At 41.8% G+C, this 15581-nt stretch overlaps 1 protein-coding gene across 1 annotated transcript; it reads left to right on the top strand.

The window, feature by feature from the left end:
• The first annotated feature begins 11808 nt into the window (after positions 1-11808).
• On the top strand, positions 11809-14629 carry LOC109519837 (homeobox protein MSX-2-like). The gene is made up of 2 exons (XM_019876631.1): positions 11809-13066; positions 13632-14629. Exons 1-2 carry the CDS (start codon positions 12709-12711, stop codon positions 14045-14047), a joined length of 774 nt encoding a protein of 257 aa, XP_019732190.1. The 5' UTR covers positions 11809-12708; the 3' UTR covers positions 14048-14629.
• The last annotated feature ends 952 nt before the right edge of the window (positions 14630-15581 follow it).

The raw sequence follows: 15581 nt of genomic DNA, 5'->3' as shown, positions 1-15581 counted from the left end.
TGCAGGGTTCGCTATTTCACCCAAGTTGGGTAACTTTCAACCCAGCAATTTTTTTTTTTTGTATTGTATTTGAAAGAACTACTGCGATTGTCTGGCAACAAGTTTTGGGTGTATCCTGCCTACTGCCCGAAGACAGCTAGGATAGGCACACCCTCATGAGGATAAGCAGATCAGATGGATGAACGAAACTGCACATGCTTACATCTTGCAAGGTGCTTTTCACTGCACCTCTACAGAAACGGAGAATGAACAAAACAACCACATGTACAAAAATGAAGACAGTCATACCTCGGTTTTCGACCATAATCCCTTCCAGAAGGCTCTTCGAAAACTGATTTGTTTGAAAACCGAAAGGACGCTCTTTTTTAAAAAAAAAATCTTTATTGAACACGCCTGCTCACAATGGAACGCTACCCGAGGAAGCGTCACTTCCTCGTGTAAGGAAGGCGAGAGGAGTCAAATGGCGCATTCAAGTGCGCTCAATTTGATCGAGAACCGATTTTCAGTCGTAATCCGAGGCATAAAAAGCTCAATTTTTGGTCGAAAAACGATTTGGTCCAGAACAGAGACGTTTGAAAACCGAGGTTTGACTGTATATCACAATTGCATAAAATACAGCCCCAAAATGTTAGCGTATCTCCTGTAATTTATTACTACCTATCCACAGCTGAGCAATGACCCCCTTCTATATACTGTAGCTACAATTACCAGCATTTCCACTGATACATCTACCCTAATAAGTCGAAAGAAAAAAAATATGCATAGGAATCAAATGAACCATGCCAACAGGCACCTGGAGGGGCACCCCAGGAGAAGCCCCGTTGAAGCGCCAAATGGAGCCAGTGTCATTTCAAAGGCCAACACTCAAAAGATGTTTGGCCCCGATAAAGGACACATGTGTTCCATCACGCTTAATTGAAGTGGGGTTTGCTGCGCACACACAAAACAAGCCTCCAGCAACATGACAAAACAAACAGATTTGAGCACATGACAACTGCATCATGTAATAGGAAAGTTTATATTGTCGCATGGAAATTATTTCTCCCGTGGGATGTTTATTTCATGTTTTGTTTTCAAAGAAAATAATTGTAGTCATACTTTATTATGGGATGCATTTGTTTTTTTCCTTTCAAAGTGGATCCGTCGTAAAATGTTTTGCGCAAGGCAGTACACCATGACGATAGCTTCCCAAACCATCCAAAATTTGATTACGCTGGCAAAAACCTCAAACAATGTGACAGCAAGCATGTCACTTACAATCAACTTCCCTTTTTCAGACAGAAATATGAAATAAAGGCAGTAGAACTTTTAAAATTACACATCGATACCTTATTTTGTGGTGGAATGCAGAAAGTCATTTAAAACAAGGATCGTGAGAAAATGGAAAACTGTGTAATTCCGCAACTTAACTAGAGTGATGTGTTGCTTTTTTTTTTGTTTTATCCTGGACACTTCACCTTCTCATTGCTGCTCTCCTCCTGCGATCAGTATTTAGCATTTACAATTTCTCTTTTACATTGTTGGGCTCTGGGCCCTGTTTTGTTATGTTTTTTTACTTTTTTTGTCTTTTTTTTACAAACTTCCCTTCATATTAAATCCTGAGGGCATGTTAGCCTTTGCTTGATTTTTTTTTAGACATGACATCTCTGGAAAGGTATAATCAAGGTCAAATATGGAGCTCATCAAAAGTTTGCACACAACCACAAATTCCCAACAAGGAGGGGAGTAAAGAGGAAAACCATTTGGTCAAAAAAAGTCAGACACTTCTATATGGCGGAAGCTCGTCTTTCTGAGTGACCGCTGGAGATGACAGACGAAGACAGTTTGGTACAGACCGCTCAATGAGACTTGCCTGTCCGCCACATTTTATCTCAGGAAAATCGTATTGTTATCTTCGATGGCTTTCAACAAGCGTCACAAGCAAAGGCGCCACAAAATAGTGCTCGCTGTAATATTCTTATGATGTTAAATTGAGTCCATGTTTTGTAATGCACCACACTATGGCAGCCATTGTGTCATATAGAAGGGCCTCTATTCTTTTCATTGACCAAAATGATTTAAAACACATAATTGAGATGATGGATCTCCCGACAGAGTTCAAAGAACTTTCCAGCATCCACCACCAACATTTAGCAAGGCACAACTTTGGTTCACTATTTGTCTCATTAAGTGTAGTTTGTATCCCATTAAACCAAACCAGGGACACGCCTAAAGACTCTTCAGATGAGCAAATTACAGAGTTAATATTGTGAGCTTTAATTAGATTTTACAAGCTAGCCTACATTTGGGGCATTTCATTTATTTACTTTCCACAAAACTGCTACATTTACACATCTCAGAACGGGTCAGTCGCTCCGTTTGCAGAGCTTGTTTTTCTCCGTCACATCATGATGCAATTTGAGTTTTAGCAGTTACGACGCGGCTGTCCCATTTCCTGCTGCAAAAGTGTGCAGTGCCATTAGCGTGAGCAATTCCACCCAGCAGGCCTCCAGTCATGCGTGTGATCGGCCCGAGAAGAAAATAACCTTCACAATGGAAAACCTGAGCTAACGTCCTCCATTGTTCCACCTTGATGTGGTTGTTTCTGTGACCGCATATTGCTCACATATTGTCGGAAAGTTCTCTCAGATTTGTTTTTTTTTCTGTTCTGCGTGTGTGTTTATGCAGATTCATACTAGGTTCTCGGGTATGTTCAGTATCATGGAGTCCCATATGGGTTCAGGGCCGCGTGACGGTCCCTTAAGGTTCGTAAATGGGTCTGGAAAGGTATTGCAAGGTCAGTGGTGAGTCATGGAGCTGATGGTGGACCACTCAGCATAGTTTGCTACTGTGTCAGCATTGCGCGAGGATGCGAAGGTCAGGCTTTTCAAAAGTGTCTCCAAGAACCCTCTCATGGATTCCCAGACCCTGACCTTTAGTATCTTACTTTAACTTTTGAATCCTACAGTATTAAAAGACTTACCGGTATGTGTGACAACATGACAGTGAATCTCTGCATAGCAAAAGTCAAACAAACAAAGGCACGCAGCAGGACAGATATTGAAAATGTGCACTGAGAGTGTAAAAAGTAAAACATATCAAATTTTTGTCTGGTGTCAACATATCCTGCGCAGGGTGATCTCTGATAAAATAGATCAAAATTACATTATTGGCTTTTATAGCCCACTGAAAACAGCCTAAAGGTATGCTATTTGGCACGGAGCAACCCATAACATGTCCAAGAATTGTTACCATCTGGATTGACTGCAGGGAATGCTCCTCTCTTAAAATAAATAAATAAATAAATAAACCTCAAAGTCACAACGCTACAAGTCAAATGCAGCATTCATAACCTGCTTTGCTTGCACTGGTTTGGCCCCAGCACGTTGAAAACAACCCCGCTATTTAGAAGACGTTAATGTTCAAATTAAAACATCAGATCACAGCTCGCGAATAGCATGTGGACTTTATGGCTGCATTAAAGCTATGAACCTGTATGATGCGCCTTATTTTTGCAACCATATGAGACTGTTGACTCCCATATTGTGTACCACTAACTTTGCTGTTTCTGCTTTTTTTCAAATCATCTTTCTAAATATCGCTATTATATTCTGAAAAAAAAAAAAAAAAATCAGAAAATGAAACAACTTTCGACAAAAAGTCTTGACGTAATGCATATGACAATTCTTTTGGGACTTTAGGGGGAATTTATGAAAAGCTGCAAAACACAGTAATACGGAATCAATGTGAATTACAAACATAAACTCTGAAGGAGCAAAGTTAGTGAAACTTGACATTTGAGTCCCTGCCAAAACCTTTGGCCATGACTGTTGTTCATTTTCCAATCTTTCTACAATAAAAACGCACACACACACGCACACATTCACACAATCTTCGCCCTCTCTGCTTGGATGGGAAAATGTTTTTCCTGTGCTACACAGTTCTAATTGTCCTCCTGTACACAGTTTCAACCCCCATTATGCTATTATGAGATTACAATGTCAATGCGCTTGGAGTTGTGACAATTACAGTAAGTGGTGCAGTAATTTTCAGCATTAAATGGGCTCTTTGTGTACCATAGACCGTATTTATGGCCTGTCATGGTTTGAAAGTGAGCGCATATAAAGGTAAATAAATTAATATTTTCTGTGTGTGTGTTTGTGTGTGTGTGTGTGTGTGTGTGTGTGTGTGTGTGTGTGTGTGTGTAAAACCTGTGGAATATGAAACTTGAGTCCCTGTTTAGCGATGTGAAGCATGGGGGAGAGCAGACGGGGAGGGGGTGCCGTGCCTCCTTGACCTGTCACTATTGATGATGTGTGCATGTGAGCGAGCACGAGAGTGTGTGAGAATCCGGCAGACATCAACGGGGGGACAGGCACCCCCTCCACCTCCTCCGCCTCCCCTGCCGCCGATATCCTCTCATGCCGCCGCCCCGCCCCTCCCTGTGCCGCCTCTCTCCCCCTCTCCTGGCGCCCCGGTTTGAGAGAGAAAGCTGTTGTTAATAAAAAGTTTTCAAAGAATGGGATGAAAAGGGAGGTGAAATTGAGCGGCCCTGGTTGTATTATTTCTTCTCTGTATGGGTTCTGGCCTCTCGCGGTCTCTCCGACGCTCTCGGACCAGGAGGGGGTCGCTGGCTCGGTGACCATTACTGCCCCAGGGCCAAAGCAAATGATTTGCCTCTCTGAGGCTTCAAAGGCGAGCAATTACACTTAAGTAACCAAATGAATAGATAGCCCAGCTTGGCAGCAGTTTGGGGGAAACAGTGGAGGCCTTTGAGGGAAGAGGCACCACACCTCAGGAGTAATATGTAACAGCTCGCATCACACAAGAGAGAAAAAGAAGAAAATAAACAGGGGAACAAAAAGGTGCTGAAACCTGCCCTGACAAAAACAACAAATATCATTTAAGGTGGCTTATCAAACCAGTTAAAATGGTTTACGCTGACCTTTACACAAATCATCCAACTTACCATGCCCACTAACTATGGGACCAGAATGCAAACACAATATATTTTAGGATGCTTTTCGGCCTCTCATTTCTCCAAATAATGATACACACAAAATAAATGCTAGGGGCTACTTTTAAGATTTGGAAGGGCTGTAGAGGTGAAGATGGTTGCCCTTTTGGACAGTTTTGTTGTATAGCGAAGTTGAGGTCAATTTGATGTGATATTGTTGAGATGATCCATCCATCCAGCCATTTTCTAAACCACTCATCCTCATGAGGGTTGCGGGCGTGCTGGAGCCCTATCCCAGCTGTCTTCGGGCGGTAGGCGGGGGACCCTCAGAACTGGTTGCCAGCTAACCGCAGAGCACATGCAGACGAACACCCGTTCACGCTCACAATCACACCTCGGGACAATTTAGAGTTTTCTATTAGCTTGCCATGGGCATGTGTTTGAAACGTGGGAGAAAAAACCGGAGTACCCGGAGAAAACCCACACAGGCACGGGGAGAACATGCAAACTCCACACAGCAAGTTTGGAGCCAGTATCGAACCTGGCACCTCTGCACTGTGACGTCCAAAATGGGTGGGTCATATCAGAAAGTGCATCTGGTGTAAAAAATGTCCCAAACATATGCAAGTGAGTCGCTGTGGAGACCCTTCACATGGGAAATTTGTTTATTCTTATTTGAAAATGTTGGCAATGAAATTAGCATCATATTGAACCACAGCTATAATGGTAACCTGGTAATCCAGTTCTTGGTATCTTTATCTCATCAGTAAGGGTCATTTATACCCCTTGTTAGATCAGAATCTTGATCTACTGTGCTGGGTCAAATTCTCAACCTAATGCGCTGGGTAGATCCCATAAATAATCCATTGGCTTGTTCGTTTTTGGACCCACCACTGGGTTAGCTAATTCACCCAATGTGCGTTGCCAGCAGTTTTAAGAGTGTGCATTTTACGTGATAAAGGAAATATTTTTAGTTCCATTTTACCATTATTAACTGTGATAAAAGTGAAAAAATGTTGACAACAAATGGCATCTATGCTGACAGTGGAGTCTTACTGCTTTGAATGTGAGTCTTTTTGGTCAAATAGACCAACTTGTGTATATTGTTCTTCCCGTCTCGTGTTCTTCTACTCTTCAAACCCCTTGCTGAGGCTGCTCAAAAACAATGAAAAAGCAATACACAAGCTCAGAGCTACTCCTTTGATACTTGTTGAACTAAGGTCTCGTGAGGTACACTGAGGCATTATCCAATCTACCGATGACTTGCCTGTCCATTTTTCGAAGTTTGGTTTTGCAAAAAAGCAAAATACTTAATCTAAGGCAGGGATGGCCAACTTACATGCTGGAGAGGGCCACAATTTCACTCGCATGAAAAAGAAAAAATACATTCAAGGATGGCACAAAACTGCTGAACAAGAAACCAACATTAAGTGCAAAACCTCATTTTGTGCATTTTTTTCCCGCAAAAATCATCTGACTCAAAATTATAATATTATTGAGGTGCGATGTTTGTCCTGCATATCATTCCAAATCCACCAAAAATATTAGGCCAAATAAGACATAGCTTGTTGATATTAAAGCTAAAAACTACAGTCGACTGCTGCATATTAGCAGTTCGGCACCTCCGGATTTCCATCTTCACCGATTTTGTCCTTTTTCTAACATTTCTTCATATTTTGGATATTTGCCATTTTTTGCTGTGATTATTTTTTTTCCTCCAACATTTTACCGTATTGAGTATTTATCAAGTCTTTTTAAAGAATTGGGTTTTTTGTAAATCAAAATACACTAAAAATATATATATTTATTGAAACGTTTTTTTTTTTAATTAATTAAGGGCCCACTCAGAGTGCGGTGGCATGCGGACCACCGCCAGTTTCCCATCCCAGATCTAATCTGTGCCACGATCCACCTTTTTGAATCAAACTGCAGGTGTAGCACCGTGTCAAGCATTATATGAGGTACTGAACGTTACTGTTGATGTTGCGTCTAGTGCGAGGGGTACACGTAGACAAACACGCGCAGTGGACGACTTTAAAGGGGCTCTGTCGAGTGGAGTGGAGACTGGGAGTCTCCACAGCTCACCTGTGGAGAGGAGTCTATAGCAGCATAGAAGGCCCAGCAGCTGCCAGGGTTGTAAGTCTAGGCACCTAGCAGAGACGCAGAATGGGAAATGTAAGACCCTCTTTCAATACACTGCCACTTAGTAACAGAAGGCATGTGCCAAACTCGCAGAATGAGAATGAAAACTCCCCCTTCAGAGTTCACTAAATATCAGCAGTGACTCTTTTTATCTACTCCCTGGCTTCTTTCTCTTTGCTCCCCCCTACTTTAGTCTATTATAATTCCTCCATAAAAGAACAATGGCTGAGTCAAAGACCCCCAAACCACAGAGATATACCAACAATCGGTGGGGAGAGGGCAAGGGGAGGGTGGGGCCCGGCTGAAGTGTGGAAGCCATCAATTACGGAGGGCCTAAAGTTAACATCCCAGCAGGATATGTGCATTAGAATGCAGATGTAGGCAGGCTACGGGCAGCAGATGCCAAGCGGAGCGGTCAAAAGAGCAACCAGCGCTCATGAGAGGACATATGTTATGTGGAAGACTCTCACCGCTGACCCTCACTTGAATTTTACACGAGCGATAGAAAATTCAATTGATTGATGATTACAGTAATGACTGAAATGACCCATTGTGAGGTCATGCTCGAATTTCATGTTCAAAAACATCCTGAGGTAAGGCAGTTCACAAGTTTCAGGAAGTCGCTCCTTTGTCATGGATCCGGGATTTGCCAGTGCAACAAGTGAGCCCGTCGGTCACAGTCGTGTCCAAAAGGCACCGGGATTCCACCGCGTCAGTTTCCTAACAGGATTTTCCCCACTCACCACATCTCTCTATTCTGCACTCTCAGCAAGACTCAGCCCTCTGGGCTTCCTCACACTGCTAATTTACACCAGCCTGCAGGCTATCTTCACAGCCAGAGTAGTGCAATTGTATTTTCGGGCTCATCAAGCAATAGCACACAAAAAAAAAAGGTGGGGGGAAGCTCTGACAACCCCTCATGGACTTTCCCGTGTCTATACTATGTTCAACAGGATGGGAAGAAGAAAGCAGAGGAGATTGGTCAAAGTGGCTTGAAAGAAAGGGACCAATGCGTTGCATCATGCTCATGAGGAGGCTCCATCAGGTTGTTTGGGTTTACTGTGTGGAAGCCGAGTATGAGCTAGAGTAGGAGGAAGAGGGTGGCTGCTCCCAATTCTCTGAGAACCAATGCGGCTGCTCCGTAGCAGACCTATTCAGAAGCAAGCCATGCTTGTTTATTTGAAAGAGACCCGCTTTTTTAACTTCCCACCCACGCCATTGTTCCCCCGTCGCATGGGGACCACTTTGAAATTGCAATCTCACGATATTCAAACGCACACATTTGTTTTGACCTTTGGGGCCAGCAATAACATTATCGCTATAAGACAAGCGTTGCCCATTCTTGTAAGCACTTCCAGTGTCATGAAAAGGTTTTATGATGGTTCAACCATCAGCATGTTTAAATTGAACCCAATAAGCAGTACTGCAATGAAGTTGAATGATGAACATTTCCGAACGAAGGTTTTGGGTTTTAATGCGGATTTACCGGTAAATTGATTAAAGAAAGAAATGTTTTCTGTGATTGTTACGATGCATATTTTACTTCCCGTGGCCACGAAAGGATCAACATTTCATTAAAACCAGATGTAGTTGGCATTTTTTGAAATGCTTCTAATCACCATAAGGACTGAACTTGGATTATATGAAACGTTAAAAGTGGTGGAAATGTTTCAAGTAGGGGTCACACTTGAGAGGTTTCTAGAAATAACGTTCTGCATATTGGTATGATCCATGTTTCCTAATTGTTTGATATCATTAACATGACCAGAGCCTTCACATAAATGAACATCAATCATGATTAGCAATAACATATATGGTAATTTCCGGACGACAAGCCGCTACTTTTTTCCGGCATTTTGAACCCTGTGGCTTTCAATGTGATGTGATTCATTTTTATATTTATATATATAGTTATACATTTTATACATACATACAGTTATACATTTATATAACTTTGCTGCTGTGAATTGGGAATTTCCCCATTGCGAGACTAATAAAGGATTTCTTATCATATTTTTTTTCGAATGAGCTTCACGCCGCCAATGCGTTGACCGATAGTCTCGTCCCATGGTCAACATACTATCCTGCTAGCTGTTATGATTCTAATGTGCAAGAAAAAAACGACTGAATTGTATTTTTAAGATCACAATTTTTAATTGCCGTTTTTTTTGATCCTGCAAGATTTCACGGTGTGGAAATGAAAAGTGATGTTTCTTGCTGCACTGCATCACAGCCTTCTCTGAGCAACTTAAATTGCAGAAGCATTCTTGGGTTTGGGAATTGTGGCCACAGTGTGCACATTGCCACATAAATGTCCTGCATTGTTTCTTAAGTCGATGCGACACTCAACCAAAATTAGCCAATTGTTTTGACATGAGAGAGATTCATTTTGCATTTGGAGCTGGGAGAAACAAATGTGTTGCTCTTGATTTTTAGAATATATTGAAAAGGCACAACTATTTATTAGGATTTGAATGCTAATTGTTTCAACATTGGCTCGATGAAACAGTGAGCCAAAAAAACATTTATATCACCACAGGACACTTATGTTCCCCCCCAAAAATGTTAATTTGATGTCAGTTTGTTTGCTTGTCGGTCTTCTGCTTCAGCCAGGCAAAAATAGCTCCAATTTCTGCGGTCGTGGCTTTAGCAGAAAAACTCAAGTCCAGGTTTTAAAACCTGGACTGAAGGAATTCGGATCTGGTTTGGATCAAGTTGTTATGTCAAATGAAAGTTTATGACACTGTACGTTGTTTAGTGCCGTCCAACTTGAAGTTGGGCAAATTGTCACCTCATATGAACTGAAGGAGACCAAAAATGAAAATAAATGAGACTTTTCGGTATGGACATGAGAATGTATCATCTGAATGCACTCATAATCACAGCCGAGATCTAACTGCAGCACATTCTTGCGCTGCTGATTCCATATCAGGCAGGCTTTATTATTTATCGACCTAGTGTCTTCTAAATTCAGCGCTTAAGAAGTGCAGACCGCGTCTTTACATGTAACTGTCTTTAAACACGAAAAGCTGATGTGATAAAGCCACAGATTTGCATGCATTATTGTTTTGATGATTTACTACTTACTCACTGATGTTGACGTCACACTTGTTTGGAGAATTTTTTTTTAAGTTGTCGTAGTGAACTTTTAAGTTAGCGAATCAAAGGACTCTGTTTTCGTGGACAGCGTGCGTGCACTCAGCGTAATACACACACGGCCCGGTGGGTCAGTGGTTCGCGCGTCGACCTCACAGTGCAGAGGTCATGGGTTCGATCCCGGCTCCAGCCTTCCTGTGTGGAGTTTGCATGTTCTCCCTGGGCCCGTGTGGGTTTTCTCTGGGTACTCCGGTTTCCTCCCACATTCCAAAAACATGCATGGCAGGTTGATTGAACACTCTAAATTGTGCCTAGGTGTAACATGCATTGAGTTGCACATCTCAAGTGTTCCTCTAAATGGCAGGGCTTTGTATTAACCAAATCTGTCTTTTTGCTCATACTGTAAAAAAGATTTAACAGACATTAAGTTTATGATTGTGGGTGGCGTTTCTTCTGGTGAAAAAAAAGAGCCTCCTTATGCATTGCAACCTACAACCACAATAATTAACATCATCATCCTAAATTTTAACCTTTCCAGCATTGTTAAAAGCATAATTGCCTTTGTGAAAAGGCGTTTTTGATGCTTTTCTTTTATTGCGTGTCACAAATAGGTGAAAGTGTGCTTTATGTAGTGACCAGTGAGCGCAGCATCAAGGATTTTGAATGGTTTTCCATATATGACGCCAGCTGAAGGGAACATGCTTCCTATCATCCTTGCATTGACCTTGATGGATAAATCTGCTTTCAAACTCACTAACATCTTCTGACATGGCTTACTCCCTGCACACTGTTGCACAAATGTATTTTGGGGAGCACGAAACAGAGGAGAGTCAACTATAGGGGAGGAGCAAGGAGAACTGTATATTTGTTGTGCGCTGCTTAGATCGTTGGGTGTACCTGCATGCACTACATGAAACCGTGCCTTAGTCTTCTAGCAGATAGAAGGGTGCTTACATCTGACGTAAACCCAAACCATGTGGGTAAAAAGAGGCCCCAGTGTGTGTGGCGACAGAGGTCTGACTTTGTTAAATAGGAAGAAAAAGAAAGCAAAGAGACACAACATGAGGATTTACTCAGGTTGTGTCACCAATCAAACGCTGTACCCCTCACTTACACCTCGGGGGCTATTTCTTCATCAACCTCTTAATGCATCTTTTTGAAGTCATTTCAAGCACTCTGTATACTAGTAGTAATATGGGAACAATTGAGCAAGTGAAGTAAAATACAAAGTCCATAAATCATATTAAGTCATTCCAACAATTCTTAATAAAATTCTTAAAATTACTCCCTTCCTGTTTTTTTTTACATTTCCGTTTTCTGGCAGACATGATTTCGAAGTCAGGCTTAGAATCTAAAATATAGTATAATATTACTCAATAAAGATACATTGTTGAATTTGACCATCAATTAAGAGTTTAAAATGAATCCCGGGGCCTGCGTGGGTTTTCTCTGGGTGCTCTGGTTTCCTCCCACATTCCAAAAACACTCATGGCAGGCTGATGCTTCTTATGTTATTTAATGATGACATCTATTCAGAGACCGAAGTCCTTAACTCCAAGCCATGCCATTGTGAGTTTTAAACTAACAAGCTCAATTGCACTCCCATAGACGAGTGCGCAATAAAATATTTGGGGGGGGGCAATTGGTTGAGTGAAGTCGCACGGTCGAGTCCTTTCTCCCTGAGGTGTCTTCCTTTGAGATCCAGCCGAGCCTGGCGCCTGCAAAACAGAACTTGTCTGACTTATTAAATAGTTGGAGCTGGAGGAAGAAAAAAGGCCTGTTGCTTCTCAGTCGAGGCCATTGTGACGCCAGAAAGGATCTTGACAGCCCTTTAATTGCTGTGATACTGAATGCGTGTTTGACCCAAATCAGGTCCCCTCGTCACTTTCCGTGGACGTGTTTAATTTGATTTTCTCCAATAAAATGGTCTCTTTTACTCAGAAAAGCATTTATATAGACAGCTCGTGTTTTTTGATAACTTTCTCAAAAAAATATCATATGGATTGTCATGATCGTCATTTGCGAACAGGATATTTGTTACGATGTCGCTATAGTGAGCTGCACACTACAGCACCGCAACTCTCAAACGCAGGCTCCATTCTTGCCTGAGGATTGCGATGCAGTACAGCCGCAATAGTTGGGAGAGTGCTCCCGATGGAGTGTCCGGCTAATGGATGTAAGTGGTCGAGAGAGTCCTCCCACTGGTTAATTATACTAAAATTGGTCTAAGCTACTTTGCTAGGGCCAGAATGGCCCGTCGCAGCATGGGGTCGGTATGATTAACTACTCCTTCCTTTCAAAAGCCTCTTGATGTTTCCTTTAGAAGGCTGTGAGCCAATCGAAACAGCGCTCGGACCCCAAATTAGCCAGCTGATTGGTGGGAGTAAGGAGTGGAAACACACCTCTTCCTCTTATAGACGTCCCTGCCGGGTGCGTAAAAGTTAAAGTGTGCGTCATTTACTCGAGAGACCCGCATCGGTCCGTGAACTCATCGCCGATTTCATCGCTCCTTTTAGCGGCCCACCGGGAGGTGCATGGGCCCTTCGCCTCGCCTGACGATGAACGCAGCGCCGGGCTCGCCACCCCAAGACGTCCAAGTCGTCCATCCCAAGGAGGAGACGGAGGACGCCCAGCCCAAGGACATGACCACGGAGAAGGAGAGGAGCCGCCTCCCGTTCAGCGTCGAGTCTTTGATTTCCAAGAGGAGCACCTGCAGGACTTCTTTTGAGTCGGCCGTGTTTGCTCAGAAGCCCGCGGCGCACTTCACTCCGAGGACTTTTTACGCGGAAGGTTCTCCGGCTGTTTGCAGCAGCTCCTCGGACGACACGCCACATTCGGCTGACACCGATCAGAGCACTTGGTTCCAGGCGAACACCTTCTCTTCGAACTCTCGTAAGTATACAGTACCCCGGCGAACGATAATTTCTGCACATATGGTGCTGAGAATAATGACAAAAATGTGTTGTTTCTGCTTGTATATCGCGGAACTACTTCCTCGCATATTGAAAAGAATATTGTAAACGGGCTTTTAATACATTTCGGACTATTTCCCTTCAGTAAAGCGCGTGAAGAATACAGACGGATTCGTGTTTATGAATAAACAAAGTCATTTGTTCAGGGGAAAAAAAGTTTAAGGGCACTACAAAATTATCACGTCATACAAATCATTGAGATGCAAAGAATAGATGTCTTTTCCTGTAAATGTCTTGAATGATACAAGCAGAGCAAGCGATAATCCATCCCTGATTTTAAAGCATTCTTACTTTCGCTAAATTTGTTTTTTCTGGCGGTGGCTTATTTTTTTCCAGGGTTACGTAACACGCGTAAAATAAATAACATTGTGAAATAGGCTCCTTTTAGCATGCATTTACAATAACACAAATGCATCTTGATTTTGTTTTGTTTTTGTTTGTGTTTTTTGGCCCCGTGGTGACTACTGTCTCTGTTTCTGTACCAGGGAGCTCCAGTCCATCTCAGTGTACTTTACGAAAGCACAAAAACAACCGTAAACCTCGCACGCCCTTCACTACCTCGCAGCTGCTGGCCCTGGAGCGCAAGTTTCGCCAGAAGCAGTACCTCTCCATAGCCGAGAGAGCCGAGTTCTCCAGCTCGCTCAACCTGACCGAGACCCAGGTGAAGATCTGGTTCCAGAACCGCAGAGCCAAAGCCAAGAGGCTGCAGGAGGCCGAGTTGGAGAAATTTAAGATGGCCTCTAAGCCCGTCCTGTCCGCCTTCGCGCTGCCTTTCCCCCTCAGCGCGCACGTGCAGGGCTCGGCAACTTGGGGATCCTCGAACCCCTTCCCCAGGCCCAGTCTGCCGGTGCCGGGACTCTTTGGTGCACCTGTCACGTACGGGATGTACTATTTGTCGTAGTATTGACGTGTGTGCTTTCATGGGAACTAGGACATGTTGCAAAAACACTTAAAGGCACACAACAAAAGTATTTTTTCCAACTGGAAAATGTATTTTTTAAATATACTTTACGTTTAGACAAATGTTCTTCTTACCTCCAAATATGAAAACTGTATTGTTGGACACATACATATTTGTGAGAGAAAAAAAACCGTGCTGTTTGTGCGCAAGTTTATTTACCACATTTCAGACAGTAGTTAAAAGTACTTAAAGAAAGTGCCTTAAGAGCCAGCATCAACTTTCGTGATCTTGTTGAACTGTTTATTTTATTTACCACAAAGTTGTCAGCAGAGACACCATTTATATGATATACGTATAATGTGTGTAGCAAATATTGTATACTTCTCCCAGCGTTGCCTTCATGAGGGTTACAATAGAGTTTTTGGGGTGAATTTTGCTGCATATGTAAATAAAAAGTCCTGCAGTCTTGCTCGAGGAACATCAGGACATTTGTATTTATTAATCTTTTCTATCTGTACTGTGTACATTTCTCGTTGGAAAATCTACAGTGACATGGAAATAAACGTACAAAATATCTGACAATACGTTTTGTATTTTAATGTTGTGTAACAGGGCTGAACTTTGCCTTGTCTCAAAATACAAAAGATGAATATATCCATTTAGTTTAATACAAACCAGGGGGAAAAATGTGCAGTTATTGTTGTCTTATTCAACCCAAAATAACGTGTACATTTTGAGTCAAAATGTTGAAAGTTAGAATTTAGGGACATGGTGATATTGGTGCATAATCCCAAAAACATAAACAGAGGAAACATCATTTGTCTTTGTAAAGCCATTTGTAATACTGAATATCATTCAAGTCATATGGAGTAAATTACACACCTTTTGAAATTCAACTGTAATACACGTAAGACAATACTGCAGTATTGATAACATGTTATCACACAGCAATATTATTTTGGAAGCAGATAAATTGGTGTTTGAAATAAAATTAAACTTAAAGATGATTTTGATGGCATAAATATTCGCAAAAAAACGCAAATAAAATGATTAATGGATATTATTTCATCTATGCAGTGATAAAGTTGCTGTAATTGTGCAAATAACTTATGAAAACTTAACGCCACGTTCACGTCAGTGGCATTATAAAGTGCTGTTGGGAGCTCAGGTTGAATTGACAGGGTGGGCAAAGGGTCAATTGACCCCAGAGCCCACTGTATTTTCCAATTCAACCCACGGAGCGTTTATATTTATTATCAAGAGCCCTCTAATAGTTTTTCGAGAACCTTTCCCCTAAAACTGGTTATTTATATCCAAGTGTAATTATCTTTATTAAAAATGTATCTGATGAGATAATTGGTTGATTTATTATCTAGAAAATAAAATATAATTAAAACAGCAAGGTTGTATGCACATTGAACGTTTTTCCTTTTACAAAATGGTTGATTAGTTCTATTAAAATGAATTGTAAATAATAACGTTTAAAATCAGCATGAATATTTTAATTTTAACTTTTAATTTCATTGTAAACTAT

This window comes from Hippocampus comes, unplaced genomic scaffold, assembly GCF_001891065.2.
Source record: "Hippocampus comes isolate QL1 unplaced genomic scaffold, H_comes_QL1_v1.1 scaffold51, whole genome shotgun sequence".
NCBI lineage: Eukaryota > Metazoa > Chordata > Actinopteri > Syngnathiformes > Syngnathidae > Hippocampus > Hippocampus comes.
This window is presented reverse-complemented; position numbering and strand designations above follow the sequence as displayed.